General features: G+C 42.3%; 3 protein-coding genes across 3 annotated transcripts; 2 read left to right on the top strand and 1 right to left on the bottom strand.

The window, feature by feature from the left end:
* The first annotated feature begins 1,946 nt into the window (after positions 1-1,946).
* On the top strand, positions 1,947-11,081 carry LOC306704137 (interleukin-17 receptor C). The gene is made up of 16 exons (XM_079170353.1): positions 1,947-2,231; positions 4,003-4,030; positions 4,120-4,254; positions 4,524-4,643; positions 4,756-4,871; positions 5,525-5,636; positions 5,752-5,793; positions 6,624-6,745; positions 6,844-6,900; positions 6,999-7,056; positions 7,153-7,391; positions 7,981-8,028; positions 8,205-8,256; positions 8,443-8,538; positions 8,625-8,663; positions 9,081-11,081. The coding sequence occupies exons 1-16, from the start codon at positions 2,100-2,102 to the stop codon at positions 9,875-9,877; spliced, it is 2,193 nt and encodes a 730-aa protein (XP_079026479.1). The 5' UTR covers positions 1,947-2,099; the 3' UTR covers positions 9,878-11,081.
* A 1,668-nt stretch (positions 11,082-12,749) lies between these two features.
* creld1b (cysteine-rich with EGF-like domains 1b) lies at positions 12,750-15,626 on the top strand (the record flags this gene model as incomplete). The annotated part of the gene is made up of 10 exons (XM_079168867.1): positions 12,750-12,867; positions 12,956-13,038; positions 13,355-13,465; positions 13,576-13,667; positions 13,824-14,003; positions 14,101-14,196; positions 14,297-14,380; positions 14,954-15,049; positions 15,157-15,297; positions 15,406-15,626. The coding sequence occupies exons 1-10, from the start codon at positions 12,751-12,753 to the stop codon at positions 15,624-15,626; spliced, it is 1,221 nt and encodes a 406-aa protein (XP_079024993.1). The 5' UTR covers position 12,750.
* Positions 15,627-19,226: 3,600 nt separating this feature from the next.
* On the bottom strand, positions 19,227-22,751 carry mbd4 (methyl-CpG binding domain protein 4). Its single transcript, XM_079169029.1, has 8 exons — positions 22,630-22,751; positions 21,933-22,195; positions 21,209-21,831; positions 20,204-20,269; positions 19,953-20,087; positions 19,718-19,867; positions 19,501-19,604; positions 19,227-19,410 (listed from the first exon to the last, which is right to left on the bottom strand). Exons 2-8 carry the CDS (start codon positions 22,163-22,165, stop codon positions 19,336-19,338), a joined length of 1,386 nt encoding a protein of 461 aa, XP_079025155.1. The 5' UTR covers positions 22,166-22,195; positions 22,630-22,751; the 3' UTR covers positions 19,227-19,335.
* Positions 22,752-22,782: the final 31 nt, after the last annotated feature.

Below are 22,782 nucleotides of genomic sequence, written 5' to 3'. Positions count from 1 at the left end.
ACCTCGAAAAAACAAAGTATAAATCCTTCAACGTCTCTTCTTTCTTTCAAGCATACAGCACTTCCTTAGCAAACATTTGATTGGCATTAAAACATTTAGTTTGGAAGATAATAAAATGCTTTTTAATATATTTATTTTAATATAGAATATATACGATTCATTTATAATAATGGAAATGACAAAAATGTGTTGACAAACAATGGCCGAGACTAAACAGTGTTTATATTAACTAAGTCTGTTTTATTCAGCACGCAGAGTCTCTGTTTTCTAAGCTCCATGTGTTTTCTTAAACCCGTGCATTAAAAAGGAGTGACACTGGTTATGATCACAACATTGATAAGACTCCAGACTTCTGAGCTGAGAGACCTGCTTGACAGGATTACTAACAAAGTGACTCGTCAGTCACAGTAATAAACCTTGGACCGTCGCATTACTGCCAAAACATCCAGTTGAGCAAAGACTTAACCTCGAGGTAGGACAGGAACGTCCTCTGATGTGATTAATGAAGCAACACAGACGTACGTTTTCCTGGGCTGACAAAACAACATCATGTTGTAAATATAAGGTGTAAATCACAAGTAACAGGACCGGGCTGTAAATTATTACAAGAATAGCCATAAGATAAAAAAAAACATTGTACAGCCTCAATTTGAATGTTAGGATCCCAGCGATCACTGTTGGTTGGTCAATTTAATCACATGGGGAAATTAGGTCATAAAATAAAGAGCTAAACTGTAGAGTTTTAGAGTGTGGTCCATTTGGCACATGGCCATCATGGAAACAGACACATGTTCTTTAGATCCACAATGATTTCGCATTTTTATGGTTGCTAACACCGAAGGACCACAGGTACACGGTTAACACAGGTGGAGGTTCTCCATAACGTACAGCCGATAAGAAAGAATACATATTATAATCTGCAACAGTGGACTTAACTGACCCATTCACTTGATTAGAGGTTAATAATTTAACTTGAGCACTCCAACTGAAAACATTCAGCCTGTATTCATGACTGGGTGCAAAGGTATGGTTTCGAGTTAATGAGCCAACCATGTAACCAGAATGTCACATTATGGCAACACACAATGTGTTGAACCAGACAAGCGATCAACTGAACCTCCACCCACCTTTCTCTTTGTGAAAGTTTTGGTTAAATGCTTTAAAATAAATGGAGATTCATGGTCATAAACATATGCGTTGATGGACCAGTGAACAGACACTTGTTTTCCCCAACAAATTCTCACACCAATGCATCAAATAACACAGCTTGGTCCAAGGCACTAACTGTGCGAGCCAATAACCATACCACCATACTGTTTAGTGTGTCCCAAAACATAGTATGTCCAATGCAGTTTGCAAAACAAAAGCTGTGTTCCAAACTGCATACTTCCGTGATGCACCTGCCCTTACAAAGTATGTGCTGTTGTGTGCGGTATCCAATTAATTGGGACGTAATACGTCCTCATAACATGGCATTTTGAACTTTGACCCTCTTGCTCATATATATATCCGCTGCGCAAGGGATTGTGGGTCGCAATAGTTAGAAAAGCATGCTGGCTTGCACACTGCAGAATGCGACTAGAGTTAGTAGAATATTTTGTCATGTTTTTTCTATACTGTATATTTTTCTGTCATTCTAAATAGTATGGTAGTATGGGCATCATAACGCACAGATTATCTTTTTGTTAAATAAACGTTCGTCTTCCTAAGAAGTCTTGCGACACACCTGCTCTATCAACAACACTTTTGTAATCTTACACAATCCTCATTGTTAGATCTGTTTAATTGAATCATATTTATTTCCTAATCCGCATTCCACACTGAAACTTGTACAGGTGACAAGTTTCACCATCCCACCTGAGCACGTAGCGCCGCGGCACGCCCAACTACCGAGCTGAAACTACCGACGCTCCTGCGCATTTTGTTCCACACGTGCTTTCTTGGTGTTGGACACGCCATGGCAACTGGGTCCTCAGAGGAAAACACTGCCACGCTGTGTGCTGCTGAGTAGATTTAAGGATAATGGGCTTCTTACTCTCTGAGTTTCGGATGAGGGGAGTCTAACCGCGGAGGCGCTGTTTCCACGCGCTCCCCAAAATATGGCTCTTACGCTCCTCCGGGAGCCTCGTGTTTCTCTCCCGCTGCTTCCACTGCTTCGCTTCTGGCTGTTCATGTCTGCAGGAGCTCTGGAGATGATCGACCGTGACGCACCTGAACTGAGCTGTAGCGAGGTAACAAGTCAAAGCATGCGCATAAGCATCCCGGTCTTGAGTTGTATCCTGTTTTTGATCATATTAATGGCGGTGGACCTGGTAATTGATCATAACAGCGTTCAGGTTTCTGATGATCTGTTTTGTCTTAATTCATCACAATCTCAGCCACTTTGTTCTGCATCATCAAAGAATGAAAATGCCACAGTATCTTGTTTATTATTGGAGTATTCTAGGTATCAAAACCGGGATAAAAGTCTTATCTAAGTTTCTGAAACTACAATGTGGTGTACTACAGATGACAGCTGACATATTTTGTGTTTTATCCATTGAGTAATCTGAAGAGACTTTATAATGACTTATAATACAGTAGGCCTGTAAAACCACCAAGTCAAATCATAAAAAGGTGACTTTTATCATAAAGGCGACAAAGAAATCCAGTTATAGGTCGTTTATAATTTAGTTGATCTAGTTTTACTTTATAAATATTACTTGGACTCTGCTGTTGTCTGTAATCTAGTCAATCCATACATGCAGAATAACAAAATATTGAGAGAGAGAGAGAGAGAGAGAGAGGGAGAGAGGGAGAGAGGGAGAGAGAGAGCTAGCAGAGTTTAATGTCCATTACTTATTTACTATTGTGCCTGACACCTTACTCCACCGCTCCATTTCCAAGGAGGGTTGTTGGTGCTGGAACTTTCTGTTTCAGAGATGTAAATCAACCAGAGAGAACTTCAACATGTGTACTATCAAATATACATACAAGCACATATGAAGTAGAAGTATGAAGTAGCATAAAACATTAACAACATTAACACAAGTATTAAACTACATTGACCATTTAATTTGAAAGTCATTTAATTTTTAGCTGCTTTAGTCTCAGAGTGTTTGTAATTGTGTGTGCTGGTTCACTGTCACACATTCACTCTCACTGGGATACTTAAATATAATGGGACCATGGTTAGTGTGATCAGTTGCACTTTCTAACCAAGACAAGTCTAAATGTCTGCTGGAAAAAAGGCCGATTGATTAGTAAAATTATACTTATGTATCGCAGACTACTTATGTAGTGTATACAGTATATGCCATATAAATTTCTCACTCTGGAACCCTCCTGGGAATGGAGCATCTATTACTGAAAGATGGGCCCTCATTTGGGGGGTTTGATAATATTGATCCAAACGCATTGACGTCACCAGTAGAATTAAATGCACATGTCACTTGTGTCACTGTTCCTACTGATATACTAAATATTTACTTTAAATATTCACCTGTCTGTAGTTTCCATTGCTATTATGAATACAACTTTGAAATTTAAATGAAAATGTATTGCAGGCCAGTGATATAGGAACACTCTTAGAAATAAAGGTGCTAACTAGAACCACATAGAGTTCTTCAGCTTGTCCTCATGGACCATTTTGGGGTTTTGGTAAAACATTTTATAAAGGTTCCAGCTGCAACCCTTTCATGGGGTTCTACCAAGAACCCAACTTAAAGGGTCATAACTGGAACCATCTGTGAAAGGTTCCCCCCAGAACCCTTCTAGGCTGTAATGGTTCCATCCAGAAGCCTCTCTGAAAGTTCTCTACAGAACTTTTCCACCTTTCTAAGGGTGTCATCTAGAACCCAACGAGAGGGTTCTACCAGAAACCCTATTATATCTGAATTACGATCTGAATACCTCTTTCACCATTGTTGACACCTGTGCCACTCAAGAGGTGTGTTTTCATTTTTGGCCATTTAGTTGATTGTTGAGCGTTCAATTCTCATCCACAACTTTTCTTCCTTTCAGGGTTTGACTGACTGCCACGTGAGCTCAGGTAGCGACACGATCAACACGAGTGCATTTAATATCGCGGTCATAAACCTCACAGTTTGTCTGAAGCAGAAGCGCTCTTTGTTTCCACAGCCTCTCCGTTCGCTGCTGCTCTGCCCGATCCAGACGATACGGTGAACGTTACACATGTGCAGCTTAAAGTGATTCTGCGCTGTTCAGCCACACAAGAATGTGAACCGTACCTGCAAATCCTCTTCTCCGTCCAAGGTAGCTTTGTCGTAAATCTTGTATCTTTGACTTTGCCAGCTAGGGTGACATACCTTGAATTTTTCTCTCATCTTTTCCTTGAAGTGTTTCCTTATACCAATAAATGTTCTCGTTGCTGATAAACTGTCAGGTCATCTCATCTCTTGAGCAGTTGTTTCCTGCATTTCAATCATAGTTGTTTGACTTGTCAATGAGTCAGATGTTATGGTCTTAACACATTGGGTTCTCCACTGTAGCAGACTATTTACTGACTGTGATTGTTGTTGTAGAAACAAATGATCCAAGGGAGGTTCCTGAGGAGTCTGGTGACCATAATGATGAAGAGCAGTGGTTTGACAAGAATCAACTGGCAGGTGGAAGTGGTCACTTCGTGCTTCCTGAGCCGAGAGGTATAGAGCCATACACTCAACCCACGACACACTTAAAAGTCACACGCATTGTTTTATACAGATTGACTTTTTATACTTTTTCCATTTCTCTTCTGTACTCTCTGTGTTACAGCTTTGGTGAAAGTATGCATCAGCTCCCCAGGCTCCATTGACTGTTGCAAGACACTCCAGTTTAAATCAAGCTACTCCGGTTTAGACCAACCTTCTTCTCAACAGCCCACACACAAGGTAGCAGTTGTCAGGAAATGACCTCTTGTTGTGGTTGTTTCTGTTGTTCATTAATTAACTAATCTCCAGTGCTGGAAAGTAACAATGTAGATTTACTCAAGAACTGTGTTTTCGCGTCTGCCACCGTAGTTCTCCTGCTCACTTCACGATTCAGTTGGTTGCAACCTCACTGTTAGATGCCACCAGATCGCTTCACACTAGACCTTAAATCAAAATGTTGATTTGCTTATCTCCTATCCAGTGCTGAGGCCTGAGGCACATTGTTAAGGTTAAACCAACAATTCAGCTCGTGGCTCTTGGCCAAACAATCTGTATCTGGTTGGGGCACTTTTCAGATGTCGGGATGTTGTTGGCAGTTCCGCCAAAGAGACATCTCCAAACTTCTTAGATGCCTTAATTAAAATCACTGTTTTTCCAATTTGACACAAAAAAGCTAAGATTAGAGAAAAATACAAAACTTAATACAGATTTGACTTTGTTATATTGTACTTTTACGTAAAGGATCTGAATACTTCTTCCACCGCTGTGTAAATCTATTACGGTGCTGAAAGACTAGTTACCAAAATATCTGTTAGTGTGTTTGTTGTTAACTAAGTGATTTCAAATACTTACTACTACTACTACTCTCTATACTATATATTTCCTTCCTGCAGCTGCTGTTGATGGAGAAAACAACGTTTGGCAGTCCAGTCGTGGTCCTCGTCTACGCACATTCAAACGGAGCGGACATCATACAAAATATCACAATCCCATCGTTAGAAGAAGGTGAGTTCAGATGCTGTAATGTAGAGTGAGGTTTGCCTGCAGACTGGAAGTGAGGGGCATAACTTGAAGTTGCTGACAACCATTGTCGCTGAACATTAACCTCCTTTTCTTACAGTTTGCTCCATGAACCTTCAGGGGACTGAAAAGAAATGTGATGGTAAGAAGTGTTTTAAAAAGGTGTTGTTTATAGACTAACATGTAGGCATGCACCGATTTATTTTCCGAACACCGGTAGCGATATTTGCCTGAGGACTGCCATCGGTCAATCGGCAAATACGATGATATATTTGCAGATAGCGGATCCGCTACAAGAACGTTGTCACAGTCAACAAAAAATGAAGCAGCTACTAGTCAACTAGTTGATTGATCGTGGATGGCATTGTTCTCTCAGACAGATTAAAAAAAAAAAAAATTGCTAAATGGGGTTGCCAAATATGCTTTGGTAGCCGGTAATATACCTGATCCAAGTAGTCTATGAGTGGCAAACACTGCTTATGTTTCTAATCGCTTTTACGTTTCATTACATTTAATTTATGTATCACAAAACAAATATTTCTGTTGGGTTATGTACTGAAACATTCTTCTCATTGAGTCGGTAGATGTATAGTCACCAAAAGGGCTTTTGACACACTTTTTAAAGAATCTTATTGATGTGAAAGTTTATTTTAAAAGGTTAAGACAGCGTAATGAATTACTGAATGATTTTGAAACAGCTCAGTAATTTATTTTATATGAATGCATCTTTGCTTCCCTGGCACAAAAGGGGAATACATAACAGCAAAAACAAAGTAACAACAACATCGGCTATCGGCCAAATTGTTATTTCAAACATCGGCATCGGCCCAGAATTTCACTATCGATACATCTCTACTAACGTGTACTGTGTGCATGCTGAGGAGCGTGCTCAAGGCAGTGCCAGCAAAAACAATTGTACGTACTTGTAGAGTGCTACAGCTCAATTACAAATCATGATGAGTGATGTCTCAGTCCCCAGACTGCGAGCTGTGACTGATCTTAAGAGAAATGTGGTCCTCCTCCAAATGGAAAACGTTGATGACGAGTCCAAGTGCTCGATTGTTGTGATTGAAACTGGAAAGGCTCTTGCGTGGGTCAGTCAATGCTAAACTACTTATATCAATCTAATCTATTAGTCAAAAGTCAGTGTTGTCTGGGTATATCTGTTAAACTTTCTTTTTAACCTTTGCAGCCCGAAGGCAAGAGGGAAATTCCATCAAACCTTGCTACGCCATGCCTGTGCCTTCAGGTAGCTGACATGTTAATTGTACAAGAAAAAGACGACTGCAAATGTATTTTATTTACTTTTTTTAATTTGGGAGTTTGTTTTTCATTTATTTTCTTCAGGTGCGGTGCAAGGAAAAAGCACTTCGGAGTGAATTCTGCCCTTTCAAAAACCAACGAGGTGAGGGACGTTCATTGAAGTCAACCTAACCCAACAACTAGCACGGTAAATGATTTGACAGCATAACTATGTTTCTATTATTTATTTTTTCTTCAGATGCACTGGAAAGAATGCAGCACAACGTGTCGGTGTCGGTGTCGGTGGAGGAGCCCCGGATGAGGGAGGGTGACCCGGGCCTGATCTGGAATGTGACTGCCCCCTGCAGATTGGAGGCAGAGGTGAGGCTGTGCAAGAAAGACCTGGCAGGAGGCCAGTGTGAAGAGGTGACGGGCTCCAGGCAGAGACTGCACAGCGACAGACATGCTGGCTGGAGCGCAACACTCTCTGGATATTGGGTAAAAGAACCATCAACAAAAACCTTTTCTTTCTCTGTAAGCTGTCACACCCTCTGTGATGAAGAGTAGACGTACTTACTTCCGTAAAATATAGACATGCTTTGATTTGCATTTTAATTTCACTACTTGTACTCTGCTACGTTTCAGAGTTGTTTTATGTGACAGCTATAAATAAAACCAACACAATGTAAATGAGTTCAACTTCATCTCAACCACATACAACATTAAAATACTGCTTACACATTAATGCATCGGTAACATTAATCCAATATATAATAACACAACATTTAATATAACTATTTTCTGGCTAAAGACAACTTTTAAAGTCATACATTTTTCCAACAATGCTTATGTACTTTTACTTAAGTTTACTTTATTTGAGTATTTTTTACATTGTGGCATTACTACTTTAAAGTAAAGAATCTAAATACTTGATCCACTTCTGCACATCCTAACTGCAACCATAGACCTAACCCTCACCCTTAGGAACCACTGTTATTGTTTATGTATAATAATAAATCTTCACTTTCTTATTGGTGATTATTTATTCATTCATTCATTCCTTTTATTTCTTACTTTTTCTTTTCAGAAAGCAGGAGATTTCAATGTGCCGTCACATCCGCTGCTTTGTGTTCAGGTGATCTTTGTCTTGATATCTTGAATATAATCTTTACATACAATCAGGCCCTTTGGTGTCTTGCTTGTGACCAGGACAAGATGACCTCCAAAGGCCCGATCTGTCTGCGTTTCACTGCTTCTTCCTGCGCTGCATACAGGGCTAACCATAACTCTTTCACTCTTTTTTTTTTAAAGATAAAGCTAGATGGGATGGATTTATATTTAGAGCCCCAGTGTCCATTTACAAGTAAGACTGTTAATCATTGCCCAGATTAAGTGTGTTTAATGTTTAACTATATCAGCTAAAACAAGCTACATTTGTTTTCACTAGAATGTGGCGGATACGTTGTGACACACTCCCTGTACACTTGGCAAAGTCTGTGAAACTTCTTTTTTAAAGACTTCTGTACTTAATAATTCATTTATTTTCCAGCATCTCGGTGGAGATGGAGCCTCCTAATCCTCATCGGACTAATACTGATGTGTTTGGCCACACTTGGAGCCTATCTTATACAAGGAGTCCTAAAAGGTCAGTTTTTAAATATCTGTTGGTCATTAGATATTAATAGCACCTTAGCAAAAATAAATCATTTTCTACTTCTGGTTCCCTTCAAGGATACATGTGGAGGTGGTTGAAAGAAGATGATGTTAAAGGTATGAGAAAGCCTGACATCTAATTCACACTGGGCAACCACTATTTTCCACATACTCTTTATCCTGTTACATTTTCATTGATACATTTATAGAGATGTGTGAATATAGAGATGTTCTTATGTTTAAAGTTTCACTTTTACCCTTTTTTCTAAAATTCTCATTCATAGTCTGAATCTTTTCTAGTGGCTATAATAAGCTTCTAGTGTGACAAACTCCTCCCTGCCGGTATTACGATTTTGTAAGTGTTGAACAGAGCCATCTGTTTAACTCTGTTTCTAGTTTTTGTGCTAAGCTAACCATCTCCTGGTACCAGCAGCAGACAGATACGAGCGTGATACCGATCCTCTCATCTACTCTCTGCTAGAAAGTGTTCCTTTAATAAACTCTCTGAAAGGTTTTAACCCTCCTCTATTCCAGGTGCTGTGGGTGGTGGTCACGTGGTGTTGCTGTACCCACCTGGTGACGACCAGGCTATGCCGGAGCTGATGAGTCACCTGGGCTCGTCCCTCCAAGCCCTGGGCTTCAGCGTGTCTCTGGACCTGTGGAGCCAGACCGAGCTCGGCGCGCTGGGCCCCGTGCTTTGGCTCCACTCGAGACTGAACCGACTGCAGAAGCAGGGGGGCAAAGTGGTGCTGGTCCTATCCCAGGCCGCCTGGATAAGGGCTGAAGAATGGGGAGCTCGCAGCTGGGAGAGGAGCGTAGACACGGAGGAGGAAGAGGAGGAAGGAAGCCGCCGCACTGGCTCTTCTCCCTGTGGGGATGTTTTTACAGCTTCGTTGAGCTGTGTCCTAGCAGACTATTTGCAGGGTCGCGCCGGTGAGCGGTTCATGTTGGTGCAGTTTGAAGCACTCCCACCCGAGCCTCCGGGTGGTCTGCGGCCGCTGCCGGAACTTTTCCGCGGCCTTCATGTGTACAGCCTCCCCTCCCAGAGCCTGGGTTTTCTGACTGAACTGGCCGGGGCTCGGCAAATGGCTACTGCATCGGCCAGACGGAAACGAGCAGGGGGCCTCAGGATGGCATCCCGAGCTCTGGCGCGGCGGCTGTCAGGGTTCACGGCGGGGACAACTGTTTTACGCCTCGCGGGAGTGTCCCAGAGCTGTGTTGGGGCGGGAGTCAAAGACTCTGGGGAAACGGTGCCCTTGCAGCCCTGTCTTATCACGCCTCCCTCCAGTCCTGACTCAAACCACAAGATCAGTGACATGGAATGGGTCTGACAGCAGACGATGACACAAGAACAAGCTTCAGTTTAGGAATGAGCAGCCGGTAATAAGTTGAAGGGATTTTCTCTGGGGAGATGCTCCCGTTGCAGATTTTGCATTTGCTGATAAACATCTGGGGTCATGTGTCAGTGGAAACAGCAGCGACAATTCCAGCTCCGGAGAAATAAAAGCTCACACACCAGTGTCGTAGTCAAGACCACCTAAAGCCGAAAAAGACTTTGAGAGGTTGAGACCAAGTCAAGACTAAGATAAAGGCAGAGCGAGGCCGAGTCAAGACCAACAAACCAAAAAAAAAGCCTATAGGTCACTAAAATTACACTAAAATGTAAAACTAGAATCTCAAACAAGCAATTTGCTCCATTGTTTTGTCTTAACTCTGTTTATCCATCATAAACCAAGTTATTGTGTTTGACATATTTACTAATATATGACATTCTGCATGGACATGTAGCCTAATGCATATACTGCATTACATTTTATTGTATTTTTGCTGTGACTCAAAGGCAGCTAGTAAGTCACCTCAACAGTACTTTTACTTTAAAGATGTTTTAAAGTAAAACAGCGTTACCGTCAGTGTGCTTCAGTTTAGTCACAACTTAGTTAAAATACAGTATATAAGTACAATCATAAGACATAGTGGAGATATGGGACAATGATAAGCTATCTGAAGCTTGAGAAAGAGCTCCCAAACACTAAGCAGATGGTATTTAATATCTGTGTGTATCATGTTGTCTAGATTTGGAAAAGTGTGTATTATACAGTAATCACTACTACAAAACACCTAAGACCCTAAAAACTCACTAACCCTACTACATTTATTGCAACAGACTAAACATTAATTAAAGATCTTTGTAAATATGTTTTGGTGTACGATAGTGCACCTGTGTTTTATAGTAAGATACTGTAAATGCTATGTACTAAATATAGCTAATGCACAAAATAATACTGCACCATTCACATTTTGCAGTATTGTGGTATAAAAGTCCAGATTTATCGGGGCTTATAAAATATATATAATACTAGTCAGTTACTGTAAATGACATGTAACCTCTGCACTATACTGCAAATGACTGTTACTGTAAATATGTTGTATTATACTTTTATTGGGTATTTTGTGGTATTTAACTGTAAAAATAACAGCAAAGGCTAACTGTGGAAAGCCCTGACATGAAGATTTTCTTAAAACAAAAATAAGCTATTTCCTTTCTTTTTGTACAGGAGTATACATTAAATTGCTTTGTCTGTTTTTATACAGTGTTTTGTCGTACTGTTTAAAGTGGGATTGAATGAAGAATCCGTCTGAATCATATAGTCAGATGTTCTTTTCTAACAACAAAACATTGTGGATTATTATTCAATGCAAACATGGCAACGTCTTTTTGTTTGACACGCGTGACATTTAAATCCTGATCCATAAAATGCATCAGGAGGATGCTTCTCACAAAGGAACCCACAAGTATATCAGTCAGTTCATAGGTATTTTGACAAGTACAAATTAATACTTACTTACTTACTCTGAATTGTCAATTTTATTTGGTAAATGCAGATATCTGCAAATGGTAAAAATCTAGTTTTGTATCCTTGATTTCAGCATACTTAAAAGAACAAAAACATGACATTACTAGGTGGTTAAATGTAGTTCTAAAGAGCTTAACAAGAGCTGCCATGATGTAAAATGTGAAGGTGACTGATTGGTTGATGAATTAAATCCCAGCTGTCTTTGGGCGGGGCCACATCCTGTGTGTCTTCAGCAGTTCAGAACAGAACCAACTGGAAGCTGCTCATTCATTCATCTCCAGCCATCTCTAGCTTCCACTACACCAGCCTGCAGCTGCGCAGCTAGCTAGTCATTCGGCTGGCTTACCAACCACAATGGCCCACTTGAAGCATCAAAAGCGTCCGACCAAAGTGTGAAACTGTCCGCCTGCGTTGTGTGAGCCGGACGATCATCCTCATCATCATCAGTTGGTGCGTCGCAGGACGTCGTGGCTTTGCAACAAGGTAACACAAAAAAAACCTGAGTTAGCTAGTTTGGCTAGCTGATATCAGAGTAACGTCAACTGCAATAAAAGATACCTCATCATATATTTAACGTTGGGAGGACGCTGTCGCCGGAGTCTCGTGGACTTTAAACGATACACCGGAAACATTAGCTGACAATGACGGACAGCGTTAGCTTCGGCTAGCAGCTAGCTAGCGACCTTAGCTAGTTGTGGCTAATTTTGTGTGGTGCTGATGCTGAGCTAGCTAATGCTAATGCTAACGGTGTAAGAGGAGCATCCCAACCAGTTGTTTTTAAAAGCTTGTCTAACTGTGACTAAATACTTTATTAATAAAACAGTAATTGGAGAGTTGTCCCTCTACTTGAAGATTGCATTGTGTGCAGGTTTAAATATCACCCAAATTATGAAAATAACTTAAATCTGGATGAAAATATGAATCTGTTTGACGTCACAAAGTAGGATGAGCTTAATATCAGGGCAGCAGTGTAATGCTATCCAGTTAATCTACTAAAATACAGCTTAAAAATACCATAAATCATCACCACTGTCCCAATAAATACTAATATTGCATGGCTTTGTATACGATTGCTTTGTATTATATGACATATAACTACAAAAGTAATCACAAAAGTATATATATATTGCATGGCGTTGTGTATGATTGTGTTGTACAGATGTTCTTGTTGTTTTGTCCACGTTTTGTGCATGCAGTAATACTGCATTGCATCCAGGCAGTGGAAGTTATGTCGGGGTCTCTGGAGACTCGTGATGGGTGAAGCTTTTTCACTAAGAAGTATATCAACCCCAATTCTTTTTTTTAATTTGCTGTACATCACTGGTTGTGTGTGTGTTTTCTGAAGGACCATGTGGTGGGCCTGGCCGTTCCTGCCTGCTCTGGTGCTTCTCTCAGAGCTCTCAGTGGTGAGAGTCCAGACCGCGCCGTGCCAGACCTGCCGAAAACTCACAGAGAGTTTCATTACGGTACTGCAGCTAAGCCGATGTGCCGACACATTCGTGCTCGTCTTCTTTCAGTACAACCCGAGTCTTGAAATGTTCGCTGCTTTTTTAGGGCTTGGAGAGAACAGCCACCAAGAACTTTGGGGGAGGAAACACTGCCTGGGAAGAAGAGAAGCTGGCTAAGTATGCGAGCAGGTGAGAGAAAATTTAAATCGGAGTCACAGGTTTATTGAGTTACTTGATATATGGGGATTGTGGAGTCAGTCAATACTTGACTTGGTATCAGTGTTGGAAATACCCGGAGGCAATCGGGGGGGGGGGGTAATATATAACAACACACACACTTGTGTGTCGTCCTTTTGTCTTCACCGCACATTTGCATTTAAATGATATTTTGTGAATCCTCTCAGCAGACCACAGCGAGGCTCCACTCTTCTTTGGGGCTGAGACGGCATCTGTTCTGTTACTCTGCTTCTGTCTTACATCTCTAGTTGCTGCTCTCTTGTTTCAGTGAGACTCGGCTCCTGGAGATCGTAGAATCTGCTTGTGAGAAAGCAGATTTTGAATGTAACCAGCTGCTGGAGCAGATAGAGGACCAAGTGGAGACATGGTGGTTCCACAGGTAAACGAGACATGTGTATTATGTTCTGTGATTTTGGTGAATCGGAGAGAGGAAAGTGTTTTGTTGGGATGTAATACCATGCCCCTGTTTTAACTTTGTGTGTCCTGCAGGCAGCAGGAGGCACCGGACCTGTTTGAGTGGCTGTGCATAGAGCAGCTGAGAGTCTGCTGTCCACCTGGGAGCTTTGGACCTGACTGCAAAGGTGTGAAAAACATTAAGCATTAAACAGAAGCTTCCTGATATCAGTGTAGAAAACCTCACCAAACCTTATTCATCCTCAGGTGTTCATAAAGATGTAAAAAAAAAAATCACCATGCTAATTTATATATTTACTAATATAATGTTTCCTCAATTACAGAGTGTCCCTCGAGCCCCGGCGGTGTGTGTGGAGGTCTGGGCCGCTGCGAGGGGGAGGGGACTCGCCTCGGAGACGGAGAGTGTGTCTGTGACCCTGGATACTCGGGCCGTCTGTGCCAGAGCTGTGCTGATGGCTACTACAGAGAGAAGAGCTCTAACGCCAGCATAGGAGCCTGTGCAGGTGCCTGAGATTCAGACCTCTGCTACAAACCTCCACATGTATTTAAGTCTGTTTGACGTCCTCTTGAACTGACTCCTCTCCTCTTAACTCTTTGCAGCTTGCTACCACTCGTGTAAGAAATGCGCGGGGCCGCAGGACTACAAATGCCTCGACTGCAAACCCGGCTGGATCCTTCATGACAACAAGTGCGTGGGTGAGTTTGGCTTCAGAGGTCATGTGGAGACATTTCGTCGACTCTTTTGTGCCAGTTTTCTGGATGTGTGTTGTTTGACTGCTCTTGTGTGTCTCCTTAGATATTGACGAGTGCGGTACAGAGCTGGCTCGTTGTCCTTCGAACACCTTCTGTCACAACACAGAAGGATCGTATGAATGCAGAGGTACGTTGTCTTGTGTAGTAGCTGTGGTCAGCGTTCATTACCAAATGAAATCATGCAAGTGCGCCTCCATAAATGTTCTGCAGCTGTCGTGTTTGTCGAAGCTATAATAAAAAAACTAGGTTTTCTGTGCAACTAAGACATTTTTTTTTTAAATGATTGATTAATCTTTTTTTAATTTGTATTCATTATTTTATCTATAAAATGCCAGAAAGTAGAGAGAAATGCCTGTTCTATGTTATTTCCTGTTATTTACCACAGCATGAGCTTCATTTGTATTGTTTTATTTTATCAACAGTCCAAAACACAAAGACATATATTAGCTGTGAATGTTTGGCATTTTTGCTTGAAAAATTAAAATGAGTCATCGACTATCACAGTACTTGCCATTACATTTTTTTTTTTTTTGTTGACTAATCATTTCAGATCTAGTTGTGTTGTTGTAAACTTCATTACATGCAGGTTTTGTGGGAATGGAAACATTTTCCACTGCGTGACAAATTCAGTTATTCCTACAATATCGCGCTTATTGCCCAGTTTAGCGCGTAACGTTGACCTCGGTGCTTTTGTGTCCAGGCTGTGACCAGGCGTGTGTGGGCTGCATGGGTAGTGGTCCTGCCCGCTGTAAGAAATGTGCACGTGGCTACAAACTGAGAGGAGCGAAGTGTCTGGGTAAGGACATACTGTACCGCTTATTTACTCTATTTCTGCACCTTTTATTTGTTTATTTTTGATTTCCTGAAACTGAAGATTTTTTATTATTTTGCCTCCTCGCACAGATGTCAATGAATGTAGTGATCGTGCGATAGCGTGCCCAGGACTCAATGAGGCCTGTATCAATGAGGAGGGCTCCTTCCACTGTGACTGTGCTGACGGGTTCATCAGAAGAGATAGCATTTGTGTTGAGAATAAGCCTCCTGGTAAGCAGCCGTAGCAGTAAACACACAGAGCATAGAAAGACAATTATAACGCAGATATTGTTGCGCGTCAGATCGGTCGGCTCACTTTCTTTCCCTCTTCCTCCTCAGCCGGCCCAGAGAAGGGTCTGTTTGACGACATGACGGACGACGAGGTCCTCGTACTGCAGCAGATGTTCTTTGGCGTTGTAATCTGCGCCATAGCTACGCTCGCCGCGAAGGGCGACATGGTTTTCACGGCCATTTTCATCGGAGGTGTTGCTGCTATGGCCGGATACTGGCTGACGGAAAAGGGAGACTACATGCTGGACGGATTTCTGAAGGGACGCTAGACTGTCTGGGGCCTCGGTTTGAGAAAGGAACACCAGCCACTTAAGGTGAATGAGACTCAACTAGGGGTGGGGTGGGGTGGGGTGGGGGGGGCAGGAAATCATCCCTGCAATGCTAGCCATTCAGGGAGTTACTTGAAAGGGCTCGGGGTTAATTTATGTTCATGAGTAGGAGAACACAGGAAAAGAGTCAGAACTTGAAGGCTATGAAGCCGTGAATCCTGAAGAGGAAGAAGGAAGCAAAACTGCACTGACGTAAAGGAACTGAACTTAATCCTCTACCTCCACTTTGTTGGGAGCGAGGGGTGAACATGAAGACCACTACTGATTGTTAAACTCTATTATACATTTGGATGTCTCATCTTGGCCTCGATGTTGAAATGATGTCGTTTTCTTCCACACAATCAAAACCTCCTGTCATCCCGTCCATCGTGTTTCTCATTATCTCGACGCTGTGAAGCAGAAGGTTTCCCACAGACTGAAGGCGATACACCGGTTTGGGTTGCGAGTCTCACGATTCCCCCCGAAAAGAACGCTCATTGAAACTCTGGGATATTTCCATAACGAGCCACTGGTTATTTATGTTCACAGAATGACTTTTTACCTCCTTACGTACTGAATGATTATTTTTAGTAATAATGCATGAAAATAGAATTTTAAATAATCGGTACAACGACACCTTATGTATTTATTTATTGACTTACTTTGGCATGGGAGACTCCAACAGCTGTGTTGGATCACCAACACTACTGCTGTGAGGGGATTTGCTTATTGTGCTTAAATACCAGCTGTGATCTGGATGATTAAAGCCGCTTTCTGTTGCCTTTTAATTTATTTTGAAAGCAATATTTATTGGGGGAGATATTTATCATATTTTGCTCTTGACATTTCCCTTTGTGTGTATTTTCAATGTATTTTTTTTTTTTTGTCAATTCAACCGTTATTCTAGCAGATAAAGCCACCGAAGCATCACTTCGTACTCCCAACCATCTACTTTTTAGTTTTTTCCTCGTGTGGAAAGTTCTCCATAGTCGTCGTTCGTTATATACGTTTGCTTTACAATAAAACGTCCGTCACTCCTCATGTTTTATATTTGAATTTTGTATTGATTTTTGTCCAATTTCCTTTGTTCTTCGCATAAAGAGAAAGCAAAATCATTTCAGCTTGTTGAAAATGATTTTCTACAGTTTAATGTTGCATCATGAATCATAGGACAAGAAGGAAATCAGTGACCGGGAGAAACACTGAAAGGATTTCACAGATCAGTCTGTTTGCAGGTCTTTTGGAGCACTACTCCACACATGGAAATAGTTGTATGAAGTCTTTTATGGCTACAGAAAAAGAGTTGTTTGAGACTGAAGACTACAAGTTTGAAAATTAACAAATATCTGAGGATGTGGAGTTAGAAGGAAGTGAGTTCACTAGACTGTAACCCGCTCCTCATCTCTGCTTGAGGCTAGCAGCTCAAGGCTACACTCTTAATCTCAAACAGAACTGTTGATGGTCAGGTTGCATTGTGGGTAATGTAGGCACCAGGTTTTGACAAGGAAGAAAAAAGGCACAAGATAAAAATGACTATCTCTGGTTCTGCTGCATCGATTGTGATACTTAACACACAAAAAAGATCAGTCCATTGTCTGACACTATTTTAGCTAATTGATGGAGTACTAATTCAAGTCATGGATTCACTGTTTTGAAACCCACAGCAGTGATTGAAACAACCCTTATAATGTAAGATAGGGGATAAATCCACATTCTTGTATATTCAGAGGGATGCTGGACGGTTTCATCTGGTTCCTCCCAGTTTACAATAAAATCCTACAAACATCTCAAGTTCCCTCCGTAGCACTAATCACATGTGCTGCATCCCAGTTTCATGTTGACAACTCGTGCACGCTCGAGTGCTCCAGCGAGGCGTGAAGCCGAGCTTTTGACTGTGGATGTTTGAGGTTCATCCTATTTCAGTGTTCCACTCCAGTTAATGGGGTTGAGGCCCAGCAGCTCTCTCTCCTTCAGGGTCTCCTGGGAGCGCGTTAGTGCTCTGTCCCTCCAGCTCTGCTCCATTAGCTGCAAAACACACAGGAGGAAAACCTCAACCACTCCTGACTGTAACCCGAGAGCATCCGGTTCAACAGCATTACACGGACACACCATTGTGAGGGAGATGAAACACAAAAGCGGTTCATAATGTGGGACTTCACCCTCTTGTTCTCGTCTCTGTAAGCCGTCATTGCTTTGCTGTGCTGGATCCTCAGCTCCCTCTCACCGGACAGGGCGAGGCGGTCCACTTCTCGTAGATGCTCCGCTTCCTTCACGTTGCCGGCCAGCTGCAGCTTCAGTGCTACATGTTTCTCCTCCATCTGCCTCTTTAACTGCTCACGCGTCTCCTTCCTTGCAGGAAAGAGTTTCCTTTGTCACCAATGAACGTTAAGTTATGCAGTATGTAATGCAAGTGCTTATTGCTTTACCTGTACTCTTCTCTCTCACTGCTGGTTCCATAAAAAGGTTTTCTCCACACTTGATGATACCTGACACAGAAGTTAGGGACTTTCAACACAGCTCACCAAAGCAAAGCTGGCATCAGTGAAATCTATGTTAGTGAAATATCCGCACCTGTGGTACTCTCTCCTCTGCATGAGTATTGACCTCTGGTGGTTGTGGTGGTGAACAGCTGGCGTCTCCAGACTAACGGTGCGTTTATGGACCAACGGTGGATGCAAAGGGTTCAGTCTTGGAATACTCTAGAGAGCAGATTTATGGGAGTATTTTTGTTGTTTTTACCTCAAATAAACACAATCTTCCTCATTACACAATAGGACAGTCAGGCCGTGGATGAAGTGTCAATGACTCTGCCTACCTGACAGCTCGTCCACAGCCGGGCAGAGTCCGAGATGCTGGGAAATGTCACGGGGGTGACCACCAGGCTGCGACTCTGCCGGACAGGAAGTGTGTTGTGAGGAATCCACACTGGTGTGGAAGCTATGGAGATGGCCGCTGTGAGATGAATCACAGCGCATGTTTAAGATACTAGTCACTCTAAAAAAAGACCCAAAAATGGGGGAAAAAAAGGTGTTTTCTTACGTAGTCTCATTTTGAAGTTCCAAGCCGTGTCTTCCGTTCGTCTTGGTGGAATGAAACTTTCCAAAGTGTCAAATCCTGCACTATTTAATTATCTCTTTGAAGTTGCAATTAAGATTTCTAGTCAATCATCACACAGCTCCTAAAATGTAAATATAGCAAATTACTGTGCCGGCACTAGTTAGACATTAAACCGTGACATGCCTGTGCATTCACCGAGTGTTTTGCGGTGGCAACAGTTGCCTTGGGAATCAGGTTACCCCCCCCCCCCCCCCCCCCCCCCACACCTCGTCAAAAAGAAAGCTGCTGCTTGAAGTTTAAGGTCATGCGTCAGTGCGTTTCAAAAGAAAGATCACCGGCCTGTGACAATGGACGAACCAGACACTGTCACAAGATGTCTCCGGGTCTTATATAAAGACACGAGACGAGACGAATCATCCACTCATGAATCATTTCAACCTTTTAAACCACTTAAAACATTTTTATTACACATAAAACAGTTTAAAAGGAAGAATATTACTGCATAATTTGAAAGGTTTCAGGTTTGACGTATCAAGTTCATCATAATACTAAAGTAACGTGTATTTATGTGATGATGTGCAAATGTTGCTTGCAGTTCCTCATGCTTTGTGTTTCAGATTCCAAGTGTTTCGTGGTTCTCCCACAGCCAGGCGTGGTATTTGTTCAACATGTGGTCTTCGGGTTTCACCTTTTGACGTAAAAGAAAAGCGTTAAAAAAATTACTGTGACGTGGCATTCATGGACATTACAAAACGAATCCAATCCAAAACAGACTCGCCTCTCTCCACTCTCCCACGCAGAAGATCCGATAGGAGTCGTTGCCGTACTTCCCGATACCGTACAGCTCGATGGGGTAACGCCACTGTTTACTTAGATACTCATCTACACAGGAGAAAAAAGGGGGTTTGTGAGGTTTTGTGGCGGATCATATCGCTTCATACACTGCTATTAAAACCATACAAATCTGCACTGGCGACATATTAACACACATTCACCTGAGAAGCGTATGAGTGTTTTGGCTCTCAGCTCGTACAGGCCGAGTGGCTTCATGAGGTCAGAGAGGGGCTTCCAGTCGGCCTCGCGGGTCACCTCTGCAGACGGGTAACGCTCAAAGAACTGCCACAGCACTGGTATGGCCATCTTGCCTGCATTGTTGAAAATGCCAGACTTGAGTGCCGTTTGGTAAAACACTGTTGCAACGCAAAGTGTGTATGTGTGGTTCTTACTAACCGCTGGTCTTGTTCAGAAAGATGGTGGCCACCAGGAGCCTCCAGGGGTCGTGGAAAAGGGTTTCCTGTACGAGGTTGTAGGGCGAGCGAGGCGGCGTCCACTTCCTGAAGGCCTTCCTCCTGGGTGGACTCAGGCCTGTGTACAGACGGTATACGTGTCTCCTTAATGTTTTAAGGTATGTTTTATGTCTCACATACACACAAGCTTTCTCTTTGCGTCTTGTTTTAAAAAAGAGACATTTTAAACGTTACCGTCTCTGCAGGGTTTCCTGCTGAAATAAGGGCTTGTTTTCCGTTTGTCTTCCACGCTCTTGGATTCTAGGCAGATAAGAAACAGTATATTTTAAAAACACGCATATCGCCATCAAGGAGATCACATGATCACACCAGAGGCAGGTAGAGACAGCACCCCTGCCTGGAAAGGACCCGCCCCTCTCCCCTCAGGTGCAATCACTTCACCTTAATGAGAGGCTATAGATGCTGCTTTGCTTTTGACTGCAGACATGTTGTGTGTGTCCTGTAAGTGAATTTTCTTATGTAATATTTGATTAACTTTTTTTTTTTTTTTTTGCATATCATTTCTGCTGAGATGTTTGATTTAATGTTTTTAATATTACCGTCTCTTTCCATGCAGATTTAGACCGAAATCTACAAATGAATGAGAATAAAATAAAACTGCTCCGCGCGTCTCTCACACACACTGAGCCTAGATTTAGAATCTAATTTTAAAAATGTATTATTTAAAAAGAAACACCGCCACAGAGCAGAATTATAAATGAGGAAATTAAAATATGTATGTGCATGAACCCAAACACCTTACAGATAAAGTAGAGATGAATGTTAAGTGGCTCAGTTGGTGAATATTTAGGATACTTGGTGGTAATTCAACTGTAAAGTAATGAGATCAAGGCAATATTTTTTTGGTCACATCTGAAGTTAAGCAACTATTGGAACATGGGAACTAAAATGGAGAAATTAAGATATATCCAGTAATTTACATTTCTTCTTGCCTTCCTCTATCGAACATATCTCCGTCCATCTTTTCTTTAATTAGGTTCTTTGTGTGACTTTGGTTCCTTTTTGACTTTTCATTTATTCATGACTGGAAGTGACAAAGAAATCTGAAGGCAGCTGGGTAGAGAAAAAATGACATGTTAAAATGTGAAATTGTAGTGATTGTGCTGCACTGTATCCTTAAATTAAAGTAAGTTTTAAGAAAATAGAGTAGATCCAGAGAAAAGTGAAGACCATGCTTACTATTCTGGGAATTCCTCACTGGCGTGCAGCTCCCACCAGCTCCCACCTCCTCTTCCTCATCCCGATGACTGTTGGTGTCGGCCTCCGGCTCAGAATTAGTCTCGTTGTCGCCTTTGCTGTAAACCTGCGTCTCCTCTCCGCCTCGCTCATCCTCGCCCTCGTTCTCGCTCTCAGTGGCAGGTTCAACGTTCAGCGTCGGGACAGAAGGCCTCGAGTCGGCCTCCTCGTTTTGTTGTTCACTGGAAGGAGCCAGTCTGAGCAGCTTCTCCCTCAGCTGACCCGCCCTCTGAGGAGTCTCCCGCAGTCTGACATCATCCTCTGTAGCTGAAGGTGCAGCTTGTGTGCAACTCTTCGCTTCTCCGTCTTCAGCATCACCTCCGAGGCAGGAAGAGGCTCTCTTAGATTTATTTGGAGGTGAATCCTCTGTTGTCTCCTGCTGTCCATCTGGGCGTCTTTTCTTTCTCCTCCCGCGCTTCCCTTTGGAGGAGAGTACCTGCGAAGGGCTGACGACGTCGTCCTTGGATGCTGTGAAGTCAAAGAGCTTTATGTCTAAGCTGCCTTCTCCATCTTTCAGGAGGAAGGCATGCAGGGATGCTCTGGAGCGGAACCTCTGTCCTCGGGGACTTTGCACAACCGAGAGAGAAAAGAAAATCAATTAGACACTGAATCTGCAAAAGCACTTAGTCATGATGGAAGGTACGATTACAAGAAAACAACGAGTCACCTTGTAATGTAGATGTCCATTTTGCCCGCTGTCTTGCCTGCTTTCCGCTGCCTCACCTCTCTGATCCAGCCGGGGGGCAATGTGGAAGCACGGCACGAGTCGCCATCCTCACATTTGTGACTTTGGCTGTTTGTGCCGCTGGTTTCCAGCCTGACATCACAGCTAGTGTGCATTTTGAGAAGTGTGCTGTTGAAGCTCACTGCCTTCAAATCATTATCCAGATCCTCCCACATCAGCAGCCATTCCTGGTTCTTTACCTAAAACTGTATATCATTACATTGTTGTTGTTATGGACAAAGTGATGACATCCATTCGTAATGCAGTGCAACAACAAGTAGGCAAGTGAACATATCATGGATCTAACTTTACAGCAGATGTTGACATAAGCAGCAATAATATCCCAAATCCATTGTTGTTGTTTATGTTCATATATATTCTTCGATATATATTGATATTGTACATAGTAGTTACATGTTAATGCTCAGTTTCTCTGTTCTACGTTGTCTTTAATGTCCTTGTTTTTATATTTTTCTTGTTTATTTGTATATTCTATGTAGGCTATGTACGTTGAGAGCAACGTGTAAACCGAAGTCAAATTCCATGTATACATTGCCAATAAAGCTGATTCTGATTGTGGTCTAACTTTACAGCAGATGTTGACATGATAAGCGGCAATTAAAATAAAGAGTGGACTCACCTCGTACTCCTTCGTTTCTCACAGGAGTGCAGACCCGTGTGTCTGCCCCATCGACGTGTTGTTTGTTGTCTTCCCGGATATGTTCTGATGTCAACACTGGAGCCAGCGAGCCTGCAGCCCCGTCTCTGCTGCAGGAAGTAGCGAGCAGATCCG

The sequence above is a fragment of the Pholis gunnellus genome (genome assembly GCF_910591455.1).
Source record: "Pholis gunnellus genome assembly, chromosome: 2".
Taxonomy (NCBI): domain Eukaryota; kingdom Metazoa; phylum Chordata; class Actinopteri; order Perciformes; family Pholidae; genus Pholis; species Pholis gunnellus.
Note: the sequence above shows the minus strand (reverse complement) of the source record. Positions and strands in the feature narration are given on the sequence as shown.

What these genes read in the sequence shown, in the direction of transcription:
- mbd4 (XM_079169029.1), bottom strand. Translation starts at nt 22,165, where the DNA reads ATGTGGGAGGATCTGGATAATGATTTGAAGGCAGTGAGCTTCAACAGC. An exon ending in AGTGAGGAATTCCCAGAATA is followed by an intron (nt 20,270 to 21,208) that starts GTAAGCATGGTC and finishes TTATCTGCCTAG; the next exon opens with AATCCAAGAGCGTGGAAGAC. An exon ending in AACACTCATACGCTTCTCAG is followed by an intron (nt 19,605 to 19,717) that starts GTGAATGTGTGT and finishes TCTCCTGTGTAG; the next exon opens with ATGAGTATCTAAGTAAACAG.
- LOC306704137 (XM_079170353.1), top strand. Translation starts at nt 2,100, where the DNA reads ATGGCTCTTACGCTCCTCCGGGAGCCTCGTGTTTCTCTCCCGCTGCTT. An exon ending in CGTGCTTCCTGAGCCGAGAG is followed by an intron (nt 4,644 to 4,755) that starts GTATAGAGCCAT and finishes TCTGTGTTACAG; the next exon opens with CTTTGGTGAAAGTATGCATC. An exon ending in CGCCATGCCTGTGCCTTCAG is followed by an intron (nt 6,901 to 6,998) that starts GTAGCTGACATG and finishes TATTTTCTTCAG; the next exon opens with GTGCGGTGCAAGGAAAAAGC.